Source organism: Balaenoptera acutorostrata, chromosome 1 (genome assembly GCF_949987535.1).
Source record: "Balaenoptera acutorostrata chromosome 1, mBalAcu1.1, whole genome shotgun sequence".
Lineage (NCBI taxonomy): Eukaryota > Metazoa > Chordata > Mammalia > Artiodactyla > Balaenopteridae > Balaenoptera > Balaenoptera acutorostrata.
In genome coordinates this window covers 127706792-127727040 of record NC_080064.1, presented here as the reverse complement: position 1 = coordinate 127727040, position 20249 = coordinate 127706792, and the positions used below count along the sequence as shown (strand labels likewise).

The following is a 20249-nucleotide window of genomic DNA, read 5'->3' as shown; positions in this document are numbered from 1 at the left end:
ACTTTGATCTCTGAGATTGACTGTTGCTGTTTCTCTCAAAGATTTACAAACAGAGGAAGAGGGGGAAAGAATTGGAGGAGAAGAAAGAAAAGTTGACTCCTGGCAAAAGGGAGAGAAGGAATTAATTACCGAGTCACACTATAGCCATACATCTGGGGGTTACTCCTTTGGAACATCTTTCAGTTTGGGCTGTGCCCACATTTTCCTTTGCAGACTTGATTACACTTCAGATATCTTGGCTTCACATGAAAGACGTCAAGGGGAGTTGATTCCTCTAGGAGGATGGACCTACCCTATCTATCTTCAGATTTCCTGAAGAGCTGAGATAACTGCACTGCCTCCCATGAAAGGGGGGGACACAAAACTTATAATGGGAGGGAGCTTTTTAGGCCTCAGCCCCACTGGCTTTTCTCCCAGCCCTCTCTCCTAGCTCTGGCCTACTCTGCCCTGAGCTTACCTAGATGCCTCTGTTGGTCTTGGTTTTGAGAAGAACCAGAAAACTGTTGAAGGGGTGGAGGAGACGGAGGAGGCAGAAAAGTCAACCAGGCATCAACTAGCATCTGATTCTGGTTAATGGCTGCCAATAATGAGCTTTCTACCATCTGAGCAGTGGAGTGGGGTTTGTGGTTGCTCCAAAGACTAGGGATCAGGCCTTTTACCCTTTGCAGGAAGCCTCCTCTGGCCTTCAGACCTCTCCACTGCATAATCGCAACCTTGCTCTTTGATAGGCACCATGCGATAGAGTCAGTTTTTCTTCAAGCGTGATTTGTATTTGAATTATGATTTAACTTTTAACCAGTCTTTTTTGCATACTATGTCCCTAGCACACTGAGGATACAAAATTTTAAAATGGCACTGTTTTGTCCCTATGAAAATTACTGTCTTTTGGTAAAGATAAGTATTATATTTCTGAAGCAATGAGAGAACAATACAAGAAAAGATTAAAACTATATTTGATATTAAATATCTAGGCTACTGATTCTCAAGAGGGGCCTCTTTGGACCCCCCAGGAGATACTTGGCAATGTCTGGAAACATTGTGGTTGTCACGTCTTGTGGGGTACCATGGCATCTAGTGGATAGAGACCAAGGAGGCTGTTGAATATCCTACAACGCACAGGGCAGCCCTCCTACCCCCAACAGAGGATTATCTGGCCCCAAATGTGAATAGTAGCAAGGTTGCAAAACTCTGATCTTGACGAAAGGTCAATCTGGATACTGGATAAGGTCCACTGTGAAGAGCACGGGGCTTTGGGGTCAGATATCTGTGGACTCAGTGCAGCAATATAACCTTCAGTAAGTCAATGTTGACGAGTCTCGGTTTCCTCATCTGTAAAAATGGGGGAGGGAAAATGAAAGTTACATGGAAGACCTAGTATGAGGATTAAATAACACATAATACGAACTCAGTAAATGTCAGTTCCCTTCTCCTACCTTTTCCTATCCCCCACATCTCATTGCCAGGATGTCATCCCTAATTTGAGGGAACCCTCTTTAGGGAATTCTGTGTTCCGGGACTCCTCCTAGAGAGCTGATTTTCTTTTAGCCCATTCCATGGGCAGAGGCTTTAATGAGCCATCTGTTAATTGGCAATCCTATTACTAATAGATTCATGTTTTCTCAGTGACATCTGTGCAGTGCCTTGCGAGTGGTGACCCTAATCGGCCCTGTGGGAATCTTCCTGCTAGTGGGTTTCAGGGTGTTCTGTCCCAGCATGCCGACTTTTGGTTGCTATGTTTTGGTAGCTGTCGGAAGCCCCTGTTTCTCAGTTAATTACAGGGTGTTTACTACCTAACCTAAATACAAGGATTAGGTCACACAGGCCATTTGATGAAGTCTGGAAGGGTTTGGGGAACACCTGAGACTTGGATTAGGATCTGGATGGGCCTGGAAAGACTTTTGATAGTGTGAGCTTATAATTTATTGTCCAAATTAGAATACTCTTGAGAGTGAAAAGGGGAGACTTTTAATAATTTATGTCAAGACAACAGGCATACTGGTGTGATGGTCACCCCATCTTTAGAGATGATCACCTGGAAAGTTCTTTTTTTGATTGAAGAGAACAGAAGATCCAGAGGAGCTGGGATCCAATTAGTTTCAGCTCACCTTCACCTGCTGCACCCTGGATGTTAGCTGGCATTCTAATTATGGGGACCCAGGGATGTGCACATCTCCATTCATTTACTAGAAGCAAAGGGGCCCAGCAAAGAGGTGGTGGTTTGCAGTAACAGTTGTTCACTGAAAAACGTGTGCTGAGGTTTCTGACGGGTAAACGATGTCCTTTAAGGTTCTTCACTGCCCTGGGTTGTGAAGAGAACAAACGAGGTGTTGAAGGCGCTGTTTGCCCTCCCCTCACCCCCAGCCACCCAGTCTCGCTCTGGGACTGCTCTCCCCTCCCTCCCCCCTGCTCCCTCGAAGCCTTTATCCCGCCTCACTATTTTTGCTTCATTTGTTGCTCATCACTGTGGGAGGAAACTCGCCCTTCAATTAGTGAGCATTCCTGAAGCCCGCGGTTGCCGTGGTTACCCAGGCGGGAGCTGGAGCAGCTGGGTCAGCACGCCGGCCGCATTGTAGTCGACAGAGCCGGGAGGCGGCAAAAATGCGAAGCCGGTGCGCGGGAGGGAGGGGACGGGCCCCGCAGAGGGGAGGCCCTGGAGGCCCGCGGGAGAGCGGGTGTCGCCGAAAATCGGCTCAGCCCTGGAAAGAAAGAATGGCAGCCCTTGAAAGCCGGTCAGGAGACAGCCATGGCATTTTTCTCCAAAGCCAGCTGCCGCTATTCAAGTGTGCAGGTCTGAGTTCACACGGTGCAGTGCCTCAGAATTTGCTCTGGGAAATGCTCCATGCCCAAGCCCCTCACACCGAGAGGGGCCTGGCCACGGAGGAAAGGGCAGGAACTCTGACAATCCGAGACCTACCAAGCTGTGTGCCCCTCCGTGTCTGCCGTGGACCGCCTGGGCTTTTTGGGTTAAGGAAACTAGCCGTTCTTGATATCTTTGCATCTGAAGTGTCTGTGCAGGTCTGATGGTTGGAGCACAGGGAGCTCAGGAAATCACACTGGGCACCAAGAAAGTCAATTTCCTCCTTGCATTAAAATCCCACCCTGCTCCACATCATTTTGGAATCAAATCTAAATGTCTTAGTCATTTCATCTCAGGCCAAGTTAAGCACGTTATATTACTAATAACACTTTGCATCTACTCACTCTTGAGGGCTAGGGGGTTGGATCACTATAGCACTTTGCAAAGGCAGAGTGCTTTGCAATCATTTTTATTATTGTTTATTAGTTTATAGCAGCATGGTGAATGCCTTTTAATTAGCTCATACTGTGTTATGATGTATTCAGTAATCATTTTCTGGTCACAGCTTTAAAAGGTGCTGAAATTGTTAACCATCTCCAACACTCCTATATCCAAACATTATACTTTAATTATGTAAGTAGAGCAGTAATGCCACAGACACAAATTTCTGTGTTGCTCACTGCAGATACTAGGAGATTAGAAATGCTGCACATGTCTAACATTTCTAAATTAAGAATAAGCAAAGCTTGAAGGGGAGTGAGATACTGGGGAAAAAAGATAGGGATGGGGGTGAGTAGACCCAGGTTCTACTCCTGGTTTATTAGTCAGCTGTGTGACTTTGGGTAAGATTCTTAAGCTCTCTGAGCCTCAGGTTCCTGAAAACATGGAGTGGGTTATGGATTAGATGACCTCCGAGATCCTTTCTGGCAATACAATCTGATTTTAGAATTCTGTGTGAATAGAAGTCAGTGCCTTAGGCCAAGCTTATAATCACTGCCGAAAAGCCTGAAGCATTTATTAACAGTTAATTGCAGATGGTCTGATACTACTCTTTGTGGAGAGAATTCACTGTAAGAATTATTCACTATAATTTAAAGTGAGCCAAAACGAAAGGGACAAAAAAAGAAAAAGTACACACATGAAATGCTTAAATACATAGTTTACATATAAAAGAAAGGGAGACTATATCCACATTTGTGATGGATAATCATAATCTTTATTTATTGAATGCATGGTTGCCATGGGAATATAGAATAAAAACAGGGATGTGTGTGCCCTTGGGAAATTTCCAATTTGGGGGGATTCCAAACAGCCACAGAAACAACTTTACACTTAAAAGGACCAGAGAAAAACATCTGCTCTCCTCAAAGACTTAGGAGAGAAACCTTTTAGAGGGTTAGGATCTGAGAGATCAGGGGTGGATACAGTACATCCCTGAAAACGGATCCAGGGCATCTCAGGAAAGCTTGGAAGTGGGATGAAGCCAAGATGTGCATTAAGCAGAAGGGAAAAGAAGGGAACCTCAAGAAGCTGGGGAAGAAAAACATTCTAGATCATCCTGAACAGAAGGTTCATTTGTATGATATATTGGCAAAATGGAAAAGGACTCCAAGTTAGTACGTTTCAAAGAAATGAATGGAGCTAACTATGCTGTCAGCAGTGTTGACATCACAAGGACAAAGGAAGTATTGTTTTCCCTTCTTTTCATAAGGTCCAATGCATTAAATAATGTGTCTTTTGTCATCAAATAATTGAGTAGCAGATCTAGGATCTGAAAACAAGTTTGTCCTACATCTAGAACTTGGACTAATGATCAGAGCTTGGATTTAAGTTTTAAGACTAGAGACAAAAACCAATTTGGGGCGCATATTGTATCGCTCTGTAATGGCTGCCTTGAAAATACCCTAGGCTCGTGGCTTTCAGCTTGTAGGGGTGGGATGAGGTGGTGCTTCAATCCCCTGAGATGGCAAGATGGCATTTGGGGATATTCCAGTGAGTAGAGGACGTTCCTGGCGTTGAGCCCTGAGTGCAGGGGTGCTAAACATTCTCCAGTACATAGAATGGTGCTGAATGAATCAAAGGTTCCTTCATATGCCCATTAAGAGTCCATCTGAGCTGGATAAAAGGCACGAACGTGAGCAGTAAATCAGAAGTCCAGCCTGAAGCCCAGCATAGAAAACAATGGGGATTTACTACTGGGAAAAGTTCAAGGTCCTGACGGGTGAGGTGCCGCCTCGTGCCACGCTGTTGGGGATGCAGAGGGGTTTCCATCCTGCTAGTGTAGGCACGTGTAAAGGAATCACGGCAGCTGAGAGACAAGTGCTCTCATGAAGCCGGGAGCATGGAGGAGGACGCAGCCTCTCAGGGCAGTATTCTTACACGGCTCTTTCGGAACATATTTCAGAGTCTTGTACACTGTGTGTGGTAAGAATTTGAGTGAAGCAGAAGATTGAGAAGTTTGTTAGCTGGTTATCTTAGTAAAGAAGGTTAAGTACATCCTGCATTGAGGGCCTGACCGGCCAAGAAAAGGGTATCAGAACCTTGGGGAAATGTCACCGGGACATGGTTTGTTGTGAAATATGTGAAGATAATGCCATGGGTAGGAGAGGAGTGGGAAACCAGGCAAGGACTGTGTCTCTGGGGGAAGGCCTCATGACTGGGGGAACCTGATGTCAAAAATGCAAAAAAAAAAAAAAAAGCTAATGAAAACAGGGGACTTGGCAGGAAGAAAGTCCTTTGACCTTGGTAAGTCATGTGACCCAGAAGCAGAGAAGTAAAGCTGAGTTCTTAGCCTCACACTGCTGGACAAGCTGCATGGGCGAGCCTGAGGCTTTCAAGCATAGGGATCGAGTCTTGTTCCTCTCTGCCTCTCCACCAGGCACAACATACATTTCTTTGTTGAATGAATGAATTGGAGACATTCCAGAAGTGAGCTTGTTCTCAGGAATATGTACCAAGAGTTCAGTTGGGGATAACTTCAAGGTGTCAGTGGCAGAAAACAGCTGAAACAGGGAATTATATAGGTAAAATCTGTTAAGTTGTTTTATTCAAAATGATTGTTTCTGCCTTCGTCATTCAACCCAAAATACATGAATGTTTTGGGCTATGATGTTTGTGACGGTATGGAATGATACTGACACTTGCCTGTGTGTGTGTACAAACTAGTAGTATGCCTGATTCATTTGGTCTATTCATGTGGAAATTTCTTAAAAGTAATGGATTCTGCAAGGTTTGGGGGAAACTGTTTGAAGCGCTTACATGAAAACTATTTTCTACTCATAGTTTGAGCTGGGGTTTGAAAAGAGTAAATGTGGCTTTCTATTTGCTGGGTCTGTTTTCCATCCTTTTCTTAGACATTAAAGTGACTTGTAATTGCTACTCTAACTGAATCCTGGAAGAATGACAGTGATTCACAAGTGTTGGTAAAGTGCTGCTGAAATCTGGAATGTATTTACTGCAATTGTTTGGACTCTCTAACATCAGACCTTCATTGGATGTGACAGAATAGGATAGAGTAGGATAGGAAGAAAAGTTAGAGCATTTCTAACTGGCAACAGCAGTTTTTAGGAATTGTTAAGCAAGAAGCTGGAAGCAAAATGACTTTTAGAAATATAGGATTCCAGCATAAATTCACTTTTTAAAATGCCTTTAGCTCGAGGAAAATATAGGTCATGGTATAAAAGCCAGAGAGCTTTGCTCTCTCTCTCCCTCTCTACTGTTGACATAACATAGTGGTATAATCTGCTATCCCCAAACTCCTACTATGTTCTGAATTCTGAAGACATTTAATTTTACCCATTTTACTGCCAAAGTCTGTCACCCACACCACCCTGGGGCTAACACTACACGGGTGCATTATGGGAAGGCTTCACCATCTTCTGAAGTGTCAGCTATTGGCCATTGCTTCAGGGAGAATGAGAAGCTTGATGTATGTCTTTCTGTTGGAGTGACAAGCTTTGTGAATCTCCTGTCCATGTTTCTTATTTTAACTTTTTCAATTACACATGTAAAAAAAAACCTAAAACATGAAAGCCCCTTCATTGTTCTTCCATGATGCCCATTCCAGTGCCCCAGAAATAGGGGCTAACAATTTGGTGTGTCATACTGTTGCTTTCAGATTTCAATTTGAACACAGCTGCCTAGAGCTTATATTCACTAACATTCTGTGTGCAGAAGTAGTGTCAGAACACCATCAAGGTGTTGTTCTAAACAGCATGTGTGGAAATCCAGCTTGTGTGTTTTATCCATCATAATTATATCTGTGTATATATACCCCACAGTGGTTGCAAGCACATGACCTCTGGGTTCTATACAGTCCCAAAACATATTGTATATGGCTTGTCCAGTGATTTTTAAAATCTATGAATCAGTTGCCAACATTTGAAAATCAGGATATTTCACATAAAAATCTGGGGTCTGGCTAATCTTGAAAAATAGGAAGATTTGCAACCCTGAAGACACATTTCTGTGAGGCAACAATTGGCTAGAGGTGCGTAGAAGCAGCCCCTACAGACACAAGATGCCATTTGCCACACGCCCAGCTGCTCCCAGTGGTATTACATTTGACCAGCTGCACTTGTTTGCATTATCTACTGGTCCGTATAAATATATGGAATTGAGTTTGCAACTCTGATCACTGAGTATCAGATTTGAGAACTGAAAATGTTATGGATAGGGTGACCATATAAATAATTGTCCAAATTAGAACACTTTGGAATTAAAAGGGGTGCTATTAATAATTACACCAGGACAACAGGCATAAACCAGGACTGTCCCAGACAAACCAAGTTGTATGGTCTCCCTATTTATGGGTCTCTTCATTCAACCGCTTCATTTGACTAATGAGAAAATTGAGTCCTAGAAAGAGGAAGTAATCTGTCCATAGTGGTCACCAAGTAAACTAATGTCAAAGCTGCCTTCAGTACCCTGACTCCCAGTGCACTGCTTACTCCAATAGAATATGCTCTATATAATATGTGTGAGTACCATATCCTCCTTGAATGTATGGATTTTTTTATAGTTAATTATTATCACATAGCTAATTTCCTGTGAGAAATTGTATACAAATCGATAGCTTATATCATCAATAACATTTCTCTTATGAATGTAATTAATGATTTGGGCTACAGCACATATAAGGATGTTTAAAACAGTGGTAGGCTTGAGAACTAGAAGGTAAACACAATAAAAGCTTCTCATTTTACTACATACAATAAGATATATTTAGAAGTACTAATTGTCCATATTAAAAAAAACACCATTAAGTAAGCATCTGATAACTGCCTTGCTAAAAGCACAGTATATTGACTTCTTTTTTTTTAATATTGACTTCTTGATCATTGGCTGTTGGCTGTAATTAATACTAATGATGCCTTTAAGAGATGTCCAAGATCCCAAATTCCCAAATCCTTGACCACCTGTCTCTTGCCTTGTTGAGCTTCCAAGAGATATTTGTACAGAGAACATTCCATGTGAGACCAATGCATGCTCTTAATCACTTGCTTGGACTTTGGCCCCAAATCCCTGTCGGGTCGCCTATCCTAGGGAACTGGACTAGACCACGTGTGAGCCTTGGGGAACCTCCTAGCCTTTCATGTAGGCTTAGGCCAAAGGCTAGCCCATCTCTCCTTCAAGATGCCCTTTTCCAATGACCTACTTGGCTCCCACTTGTTTTTGCAAGAGACCTTGCAAGCACCAAACCACTCTTACCATGTCAGCTGCACAACATGGAAGACAGAAAGAAGGAAACCCTTCTTGCCAAAACCTAAAACAGAGCTAACTTCAGGACTTCCCTGGCGGTCCAGTGGTTAAGACTACCACCTTCTACTGCAGGGGGCACGGGTTTGATCCCTGGTTGGGAAACTAAGATCCCACATGCTGCATGGCGTGGCCAAAAATATAACTAAATACAAAATAAAACAGAGTTAACCCAGTGGCCCACTCCATGCTTTCTTTTCCTTGGAATGTACTCTGGTACTGATTAACTTTTCAAATGTGGGACCATTACCCAGGCAGGAAACATGACTGGGACACATTTTACCACACTGGCCTTGTATAGTTGAGAAGAGCCAAGAAAAATAAAGTGAGCAAAGAGCCCTTTTACCTGACTCCCTAACACCTTGCCCCTGCTGCAGCATCCTCTCCTAGTGCCTTGGAAGAACTTCTTTTTCTTTGACTTTTGGCAGAGCTGCTTTTCTATGGGGTGATTTGATAGAGGAGAGGATCAGTGACCAACTATGACCTTTAGACTCAAAATATAAACCACACACATGGGTAACTTTTTCTCTAATGCACCTCAACAAACTTCAACAGGAAAAGTTGTTTTCTAATGAACCAAAGAGACCAGACCCCTAGAGGTGTGTTTTCTAATAGTGATGTGTAGCTACAGAGCCTTTGAAGTATTAATATTTTGGCTACATTGGTACAAGTAAAAATATCATGAAGGTAATTTAATCTTTTTTTAAAAAAAAACTTTTAATGTGATTACTAGAAAAGCTAAAATTACTGGTCGCTCACATTACATTTCTACTGGACAGAGCTGTTCTAGAAGCATATGTCATGCCCATAAGTGAAGTAAGATTCAGTTGCAGGCTTAGGGACCATAGTGACCTTTTGCCATCACAAGCCTCAAAGGAAGCAAGTTTGCTAGTTGTTTCCTAGTGCAACTTGTTTCTTAGCAGGGCTGCACTGTGATAGAGAGAACCTGGTACAGGGCAGAAGTCCTATTACAGCCTTTATATTTACCTGGATATGAGAACATGGTGGAAGCATTCAGCACTTCTTTCTGTATAAACCAGGCTAGTTTTTAAAAGGACTAACCTCCTCCCCAAACTCTTCCAGTGTGTTGTTTCCTGCATAGCTCTTTGCTTCTCAGAGCCCCGAGGGGCACCTGTTCTGACACCAGCCCTTAAGCTTCTGGGCCATATCACGCAGAAGGCACTTGGGTCCATACCACGCCAGCTGTGGGTACCATATGGAAAAGCCGTACCATATACATATGTACAGAGTATTTCTGAAGCCAGAAGGAGTGTCGAAGAGTGTATAACTGATCTAGCTTTATCATTTCCTTGCCTTTGAAAACTTTAATCATTGAAATATCTTTAGGCTATAAATAGAATCATGTAGGGAGATAATTCTGAGTTAAAACCAAATATGTACTTTTGTTTTTATATGGACATGGGACCGTGTATGGATGTATGAAAATGTAGGTTGAACGTTTGGATACAGACGGGTTTGACTTTCCAATAATATACGTGGAGTAGGATGTATAAATGAATGGAGATGGTATATGTCAGTCTGCTCAAGCAGGGTTTTTCATATTTGAAGCAGAGATTTCCTCCTTCTATAACAGTTGGAGAGAAATTTCTGTTTCTGCTTCTGCCTGGTTTAGGTGCAGAGTTCTTAGATGGCTGCCAAAGATTGATGGAGAAGGTCATTCTCTTGACTGAGCCCAGCCCAGTGATGTGCGTGTCATGACACAGACAGCATGGATCAATGGCCCCATGCAGGGATGGTGCTGGCTGGAGCTAGGCTTCAGGCTGTGTTTTTCCTTTGGAGTAACCTCTTTACTTCTTTTCCTTCCACTTCTTTTAGGCAGGACAGGGCTGCTTGCTGATCTCTTGCCCAGTTTTGCTGTGGAGATTATGCCAGGTATTCAGTCATTTAACTCTGTATTTGCTTAATTTGCTATCCCTCCATCTGTCTTGCCTCTGCATTAGTTACTAATTGCTCCTTTAATTTATTTGTACATTTGTCTATATATGTCTGTGGTATTTTCCAGGATGTATTAAGCCCATTGGAAGAGCCTTCAAATTGTATTTCTTCTGTTACTAGGCCCTAAAAGAATAATGGTAATTAAAAATAGGCTGAGATGGGGACCCAGTCCTTCAGTGTCAGGTATGCAGGCCTTTTCGCAATCTCAGTATCTCAGCTGCACCCAGATAGCTATAAGTATCCTTAACGGAGTGGTTATTAATCTGCATTCCTTATTCCCTAAGTTTTATGTTTACCCATTCATTAGTGTACAACCATGTTACTCTGAATTGCCTTTTATAACTTTATCAAAACATTTTTTCAAACCTTATGAAAGCTATGCACCCCTCCTCCCTTGAAAAGTACACATTTAGAGATCTACATTGCTTTGTATACAATTTCAGGGGCTTCTTGGCCCCCTAAGTCGCTGGGGTCCATGGACCCTATGTCAAGGACACCTGCACCAAGTGTACACCTCTGTCTTTTTATGTAGCTTCTGTTGAACATACCAGCTAGACAAGCCAACATCAGTTTGATGCTGCACTATAGCCCATCATGGAAGGAGGATTAGAGAGAAACAAGAATGAACTAGGAGAGGACATATCCAAAGGCAGGGAATAGGAAAGGATACGATTCAGCCTTGCTTTGGAGAGCTTCTGCCAAAGGATTAAGAGCTGCTTAATAATTGAGAGCAAAAGAGAGAAACAAAATAATCCTGGCGATTGGTTTTGACTTGATTCAGGTTTTAAGAAGCATCCAGAGTCTTCACAGTTGAGCTTCACTAATTATTCTTCCGTGAATTCTCCTGATCCTTTCCCATTAGCTGGCCAACCCAAATACAGACATTCTTTTTACTGATGTTGATCCCAAGGACGCAAACAGATATTTCTTTGTGATCCGCCTTATCCAGAGTTCCGTCAATTTGTACGCATTTGCTCATCACAAAAAAAACAATGTTACACTGCATTGCTTCATACTAGATGTTATATCCCTCAGTCCCAAGGAAAAGTTACTGTATTTTTCATATCTGGTCCTGGTCGCCTGAATTTCTCTCCCTTTTGACTGCAAGAATCCTTTCATGGATAACATTCTTTGTTTCTCCAAGGTAACCTGCCAGTCTTTTATCCTTGACTGCCTGACCCGAGTTGTAGTCACCATACCACACAGCTCATCTCATCCTCAGGGCCCGTATCTATCTCAGGCCGCATTGTGTTATTATGTTAGTGCTAAGGCACAGGCCAAAGCCCTCAACTATGTACTGTCCTCAGCAAGAATGCTCTCCAGAACATTCTAGCTGGGCACAAGGCCTTCCCACTTCCTTCCTGAATAGAGGGTGACCTGGTTATTTTGAATGTGTTTCTGATGGGTGAGTGAGGAGGACCATTCAGGAAACATAAGTTGTTTGTTTTCTCTCTGAGGAAATTATGTTCTAAACAAAGGTCAAATAACTTTATCATTATCACAAACCCTTTATATAACCAAAATATCATATTCTCAAGCTCCAACTGAATGTTCCATTTCAATGAAGGAATATTTAATAACTAAAATTCAAACAAAACAATGTGTACTTGAAGCTGATTGCAAAGGGATTTTTGGGAGATGGTTTTCAATCAAAATGAATTGCTTTAATCTTTTGCTTTGAAAGGAAATCATGGCTCATTCCAGTCCGTCCCAGGCCCCCATTGGGACATTGGATCCTATAGCCAAGTCCCAAAAGCATGACATCAGGTCACTCCAGGGCCACAGTCATTTTTATCTAAGCCAAATGGATTTGTTTCCTTTCTCTTAATCTCTTGGATGGGCAAATGAATTAAATTCACGTTCAGCCTCTGGCAGAGCTGTGAAAATAGCAGACGTTAACAAACATGGTCAGATATATACGTGAGAGCCTTCCCAGCCACCACGGTCCTGAGCGACTTTAGTCCGTGGCTATGCTGGCTGTGTAGTGTGGTCAGCTGGAGTGTGATCAAACCATTCTTGGGGAACGGGGACAGTTTCTTCTCTTCGGAGCCTATGTCTCTAGTTTTCTTTAGCAAAGGGTTTTGATCTCAGCCCTGATGCTGAGTACAGGAAAGATGTTAAGAGGCAGTCAGTAGGGAAAGCAGATGAATACACAAGGGACCTGGACCACCTAAATATGTTCTGATTTAGACCATATAGACATAGAGAACTTTTTCTCAGGACTTACACTTTTAGGGACAAGATTAACTTGGCTACAAAAGATACGAATTCACAGAACCCACCACTTTATAGCTCAGCAAGCAAAGTTCCCCTCTACCTAGCCAGGAATCTCTGCTCTTGTCCCATACTTGTTCTGACACTACAGTTGGTAAGGTGAGCCCTTTCTCCAGGAAGGGGCCCTAAAACTCCCCCATCACTTGGTACTGGTCATTATGTGTGCTCAGTATGACCCCGGTAACCTTCCTTGCTCTCCACGCCCCAGCCCTGGGAGGGTCTGCACTTCTCACTCTCAGAGTTCCTCCGTAGTTTGGGGGCTCTGTGCCCTGTTACGAGATACTGTCTTCCCCCAGGTCCCTCCCACTCACTCGTCTCCCAGGGAGACACCGATGAGAGGGTGCCGCCTCGAGTGTGGGTTTCTCTGTGCGTCCTTCCAGAGTGGGTGTTTGTTGGCCTGGTGATCCTGGGAGTCTTCCTCTTCTTCGTCCTGGTGGGGATCTGCTGGTGCCAGTGCTGCCCTCACAGCTGCTGTTGCTACATCCGCTGCCCCTGTTGCCCAGATTCCTGCTGCTGCCCGCAGGCCTGTGAGTAAAGTGATGAGCGTGGAGACGCAAAGTGATCAAAAGAAACGTCACCTTTCCATCAGACAGTTATGTGCCCTGAGCGCCTTCTCCACCGCCTTTCCTTCCACCCCAAAAGCGATCGTTCCAGACTCTCCTCTGCTGGGAGCCCCCGGCTTCCTGAGATGACCATTCTTGTTTGCCTTCTCACCTACAGGCACCTCTCCATGCTTCTGATTTACACCTATCACCCCTGCATTTGGAATCCTCACTGACACTATTGCTGAAAGGAAGGGCAGGTTCAGGATGGTGAGGTTGCGGGGTAAGGCTTTTGCCCTCTCCTCGGGCATCCAAACTAGAGGAAACCTTCTCTGGTCATGCCTTGTGCGTGCAGAGAACTCCTCTTGTTTACCAACAGCGTGTGCAAACCACAGCCTTTGGGTCCCATCCAGACACAGATGAGTTGTATTTACTCCTATGACAAAATGGTCCACAAAGGAACTAGTCCTCCTTTGGGGATTCACAATTTTACCTCCCTGGCCAAGCCCATATAGGCAGTAAGTTTGGCACCCTGCCATAAACATCTTGAAGGAGAGAGACACCATGTGTGTCTTTCGTATCCTTAGGAACACAGCAGTTTCCGCGCGAGGAGTCAGAGTGTTTGCTCTGCTTTTGGGCTCACAGAGCGGGGCCGTGTGTCAGCACATAGCCGGCTTTGCCTCTCTAGAAGAGGTTAGGAGCCTCCTGGAAGCAGCCCTGGGCAGCCCCAGTGCTAGGCCTCCTCCAGAGGGGCTGAGGCAGCCTGTAGCAACGTGCCTCAGAGTGGGCTGCTGCTGTCACAGGGGAGGCTGCTGTGACAGCTCCCAGCACTGCTGAATCACGCAGTTGCCAGGTACTACTAAACACTGTAATTCCTTATGTCATCGCTGGAGGAGTCCAAGAGAGTGGGGGAGAGGGGTTCCAATGAATCAATTCAGGACTAGTAGAACACACACACACACACACACACACACACACACACACACACACACGCACACACACACGCCCGCGCCGGAGCATACATCCAGGAGCTCCCTCAAGCACACCCTCAGGAATTTTTGGTGTGAGGGTTGTGGAGGGTGGGATGATGTAATCTCTCTTGCTCTTCATCTCCCTCCACAGTGTATGAAGCAGGGAAAGCAGCAAAGGCCGGGTACCCTCCCTCTGTCTCCGGTGTCCCCGGCCCTTACTCCATCCCCTCTGTCCCCTTGGGAGGAGCCCCCGCATCTGGCGTGCTGATGGACAAGCCGCATCCACCTCCCCTGGCACCAAGTGACTCCACTGGAGGAAGCCACAGTGGTAAATCTAGTTCCCGACCGCCCTGCCCCATGCTCCTGTCTGGCTTCCACTCTGGTTCCTTGCTGATGAGAACCATCAGTTCGGTGACGCTTCTTTGGACAATGATTATCTCCATTCTGGGAATGGGAGCCTGCCAGCTGTATCAGATATCTCCTGGAATGCATGCCAGGCTTTCCAAGGGCTGCAGGACATAGCTGCCCCTTGCTTTCTTCCCAGGTTCCTCAATAACTAAAATTATAAGAAAAAGAGGCAAGGTGTACCCCTTGCATGTTGAGCATTCAATTAATAAATAGTTATCTCTTCCCTACCTGGCGCTCAGGACTCTACCAGGTACTATGAGGAACACTCAGAAGTGTAGGACAAGGTTTGTCTAACAAGCAGTGTGGCCCAGCCAGGGAAAGAAAATGGACCTTTAGTGGGACAATTAGATGCTAAAGCATATGGTACTGGGAGTTCAAAGGAGAAAGAGCTGGGATGGTTACAAAGTCTTCAGGGAAGAGGGGAGATTAGAGCTGGGCCTAGAGGAATGAGAAGGATTAGGAAAGCAGAGACACACACAGGCCAGCAGGGTGGAAGCCCAGAGCTAAGAGAACACAGTGTGTGTATTTGACAGTGTCTAGCTTGTCTGTCTGAGTGGAAGACAGTGGAAGAATATGGTGGAGCCAGATTAGGGAGGGCCTTGAAACCCCTCCCGGAAGAGCTGGGGCTTGCTGCCGTAGCAGATGAGAGCCACTGCAGGCAGGTTCCTGAGTGGAGAGGTGACGTGTTGACAAAGCGAGTGGTAAGTAGGCGAGAGTAGAATCAGAGACCTTGAGCTGAGGTGTGATTGAAGTGGGACATGTGAGTGTCTGGATTATGATGGAGACAACGGGCATTGAAATGAGTGGATGAATCTGAGAGATGCTTTGAAACAGCAAGCAGTTAGATGTTAGGAGGCTTCAAAATGAGCCCAGTTGTCTAGTGGTGCATATCCTAGACAGAAATGAGATAACTGGTAAGGAGAGTTTATTTGGATGAAGATTAGCCCCACTGAGGGCATGATGAATTCGAGGTTATAGGCAGGGGTAGAGGAGTATAGAGGCATTAAAATGTAGCTTTCCTGGAGGCATCTGAACAGGACTACAGAGTAGTAAAGGTTAGAACTGTGTATGTAGTATGTTTAGGAGGTGATTTTTAAATCCCTAGGTGTGAATGAGCCACTAGGGTTGATGAAACAGACATTTCTCCCCTGGAGGTATCTGGATGGCCTTCAGTGGGGAGCAAGGACGAATGTCTAGTCCATTTAATGAACTGTCAATGCTCCACCCTGGAAGGACTGGATATCCTCAGTGAGTAATTGGTATTTGTGTTTTTTTCTCTCTCAGGAACTATTAGCAGAATTCTGACGTCTGAGATTGGGAATGAGTCACAGACTGAGAAGTAAAAGTTAATGATCAAGGACACACAGGGTATTAGAGAGATAAAGACAATACAGTCCATTTCCCCGAAGGATGGAGTGGGCAAAAGAGGCATTAATAGGACTTGTCTCATGCTCTGTTTGCAGCTTGCCTTTTGCCCCCAATCTTCTGTCTCCTTCCTTCCCATCAGAACCCTTTCCCTCTTACTTTTTATTGAATGGATTCTCATAATAAAATGACTCTTATTCATAGAATGGCAAATACTTCTTCTCTCCTGTTTTCAACCTGTTTCCAGTTCCTGCTTTTGCATGCAGTTCAGTCATTTTGGCTCCATTCTGCCATACTAACCAACTGCAATTAGAAGTGGCTTAAAAAATAGAAAAAAAAAATCTTATTTCACATAGCAGGAAATTCCAAGGTAAGGTGGTTCTGGGGTTGGTTAATGGAACAGTTCAGGTGGCATCACTGAAGGACCTAGTTCTTTCCATCTTTTGTTCTGGCATCCCGAGTGCATCCTCTGTCCTCCCGGGCTGGCTCCCCTCCAGATTCCATGATGACTGCCACAGTCCCAGATACTAAATGCATGCAGAGATGGAAAAGTTATGCTCCTTCCTTGTGCTCCTTTTCTCAAGAGTGAGGAAAACTTTTCCAGAAGCCTCTTCCCCTTCCAGCAGACTTCTCCATGTAGTTTTATTGGCAAGAATTGTGTCCTGTCTCCATTCTTAAACCAGATTGGCTTGGACCAACCAAGACTCATCTCTTAGGCCAAAGCACCTATTCACCTTGGAAATGAACAAAGTCAGGATTCTGTTAGCAGGGGAAAAGGGGAGAATGCACAACCAGTGTTGGCCAAGCTAGTCTGGCTCATGTGATCATTTTCTGGCTCGTTGAGTCAGGAGTGAGTTCTTCATGATCCTCACTGGGCACATTTCTGTACTCATGGTCCCATGGCCAGAAGTACTGATGGCATTTGGCTATTTCTCCTTTAAGAAAAATGGTTTAAGCCACTGTTCCATGTAGATTGTTCTTTAAAGAATGTTAGAAGTGTTAAGAAATGCTGATTTATAAAGATGTAAATTTAGCCTATTTTTTATTTTTATGCTACTTCAATTTTAGGGTAATCATCTAGCAACAGTAATTTTTCAGATTACATTTGTACACAATACTCTTTTGAACACTCTGTGTAGTTGAAAAGGCATCTTTGATGAGCTATGTATAGTATAGCCAGTTAGTTACCGAATGGGCAAGAGATAAGAGGCACCCTGATTCCTTCTCCCATTCTTCATAGCAGCTACCTGCTATGTTTGTTTGTTACCTCTGTTACAAAAAAAGATGACTGTCTCCTCCTGTCCTGCTCTGGAGCCATCCCCTTCAGCTTTGTCAAGGTTCTCTCTCTACTGAATCTCCATACCCCACCCCATTCCCACCTCACGTCTCCAGCCTTTCCTTCTTTAGCGACTCCTTCCTATCAGCATTCAAAACACACTCGTATCTCTCCCATTAAAATACAACAATTTGCAAAAACCCTACATTCCTCTGATGCTACTTCCCTATCCACTTTATCCTCTTCACAGCCAGACTCCCTGATAGAGTTTTGAATCTTTAATGTCTCCATTTCCTCTCCTCAACTAACTTCTGTCTTGCTATTGCTTTCACCACTCCAAAGACCAGCTCTTGCCAAGATCGCCTTATTGCTAACTCTAATGGATGCTTCTCAAAGCTTGCCCCCTTGACTTCTCAAAAGCACTTGCCACCCCTGACAACACACTCATATTTCTTTGCCCTCCTCAACACTGTACTTTGTAGTTTTTCCTACCGTTTTCACTGTATGCTGGCTGTTCTTTCTGTGCACATCCCCCAGATGTTGGTGTTCCTGTTTGTGCAAGGTCCTGTGCCTGGGAAATCTCATCTAGTCCATGGCCTCAGTCATCATCTATATGCTGATGGCTGCCAGTCTTTATCTCCATCCTCTCTCCTGTTCCTCAGTCCCATATATCCACCTGCCTTCTGGACATATCCACCTTAATGTATTACAGGCATTTCCAGCTCAACCTCTATCTAGGAAATGGAATTAATCGGCTGTTTCTCAACCTCAAACCAACTCCTACATTTCTTATTTTCAGTGGATGGCACCGTTATCTACTTAGTAGCCCAAACCAGAAGCAGGGACTTGATCCTTATCTCTTCCTCTCCCTTACTTCTCTCATCCAGCTGGTCACCAAGTCCTTCAGATTGGACCTCAAAATAACCTTGAATTGGTCCATCTCTACTCAACTATCCTAGTCATTGCCACCATCATCTCCCACCTTGATTAATGCAATTATCTTTTCCCTTGCTTGAATCCATTTTATTTTCACATCTACCTGGTCTCCACTCATCCTTCTTGCAAAAGAATTGAATAGGCAAGTAGGGTTCTGAAATGCCATTTTTCAAACTAATAAGGATGTGTGTCTATATATATGCCTACTGTATGTATACAGAGAATATGCAAATTTTAAGCATCACTTCTCCCACAACTGAGCTGCTGTCACCCTGGGGGTGGAATCTGGCAGCTGTTCCATTATCCATAAACAGCCTTCCTTAGCTTATTAAGATAGGACAGGAAGAACAAGGCTATATCCATGGATATCTGCCTTACAGACTTCTTTTGCAAGTTTTACAAATTGGATTTGGCTTTAAAGGGGAAATTAGCTGAAAAATAGTTGAGCCTTAATTGGGTTAGAAGTATCACCTCAAATCTTTTACCAGTAAGAATTTTTGAAATTATAGTTTGGCATCAAAATGAATATCCCAATAGTCCCTCTCCAGTAAAAATCAAAGTTGGCAAGGCTAATAAATTAGAGGAGCTGAAGTATGAAAATCCACACCAACCAAAGGACTTGGACCAGACTGAACTTCAAAAGGGAAATAAATCATCCATCGACCCTAAACTGAAATATCACCAGGAAAAAAGTCATTTTCCAAAAAATGCTGGTCTTTGGCCAATAATGTAGGACATTTCTTATTAAAATATTGCCACACATCAGAGAGTTCTCTGATCTTCAGACAAATTACAGATAAAAATCGGCCTGACACCATTCTATTTATTTTCAAATCAAGAAAAATTTAATGAATGCATACCAATTTTCTCTCGAGTTTACAGTCCAGCAGAGTGGTTTCTGGGGGCTTGTGAATGGAAATAAAATGAGTGAAAAATAGAAAGGAGCATATGATAAGACTGTTCTCTAATGCCAGCTCAGAGAAGGAAAAGTCTCATCTGCTTGGAGGGATCAAGAACGGTTTTCTGTGCTCCTGAGCAGATACATGACACAGAGCCAGGTGCTACCACGATGAGAGATTAGTTATAGTGTGCCACCCATCGAATATACAGCTTTCAATTAAAAAAGGAAAACCAACACCTCTTAAAGGGAGAAGTGCCTAGCTTTTTAGCTACTGAAACCAAACGGATGATGCCTCTAAAGTCTAGACATCAATACTCTGCCTCTGTCCTTTTTGACAAAGTAGAGGGATTAAGATTTCTGAAGTCATGAGCTGGTGCGACTGAGAAATCAAAGCTGAAAGTATCTAGTACAGTGGTGTCTCTTTATAATGCCAGTACTGAAAGGCGAAGCTGCCATCGTCATTTGAGGCTGTGAATAGTTACTGTAACTTTTCAGGGGCATGATAGCCTATGCATACATGATCAAATCTGTCTCATAATGAGGAGTGCAATCTGTTATAATGACACAGAAAGCAATCTAAGCGCCGGTCCAAGTTGCAGATAAGGGAGCAGTTTCCAGCTGTTGCTCAGGATGGCCGCCATCTCTCATTGCCAGGGGACAGCTGGTACATTGTTCCCTACAGCAATACTCTTCCCCCCTTTATCTCAGTATTACTGAATGTTTGCTATACAGTGCTTCACATATTAAGAACACCTAGATAAAGCCACAGCTGCAGGTAGAGTAGACCCTTCCCTAATGCCTGTAAACATGCTCATTTTCTTTACTAAAAAATAATCATCAATAAAATAAGAAAACTTACCTAAACATTGCTGCTCCCTCAAGCTACCATTCAAGCCTTCCCCTTCCTGGTGAAAATTCTCCAACAAACCCATCACATGGCCTTTTCTGCCTTACTTTGTAATTCTTTGTGATATAGTTTTTATTCCTGATTTTCATTCATTCGTTTATTCATACATACAAACACATGTGTTTTGAGTGTCTGCAATGTGTCAGGTTCTATGCTAGG

At 43.8% G+C, this 20249-nt stretch overlaps 1 protein-coding gene across 2 annotated transcripts in view; it reads left to right on the top strand.

Annotated features, from left to right (window-relative positions):
* The window catches only part of ILDR2 (immunoglobulin like domain containing receptor 2), a 61020-nt gene that overhangs the window by 24770 nt on the left and 16001 nt on the right, over window positions 1-20249 (top strand). Inside the window, exons 4-6 of one of the 2 annotated variants that reach the window (XM_057535317.1) lie at window positions 10391-10447; window positions 13165-13311; window positions 14449-14625. In XM_057535317.1, coding sequence (XP_057391300.1) covers window positions 10391-10447; window positions 13165-13311; window positions 14449-14625 — 381 coding nt within the window. The remainder of the gene's footprint in view (window positions 1-10390; window positions 10448-13164; window positions 13312-14448; window positions 14626-20249) is intronic. The other variant, XM_057535323.1, reaches the window with a different exon arrangement.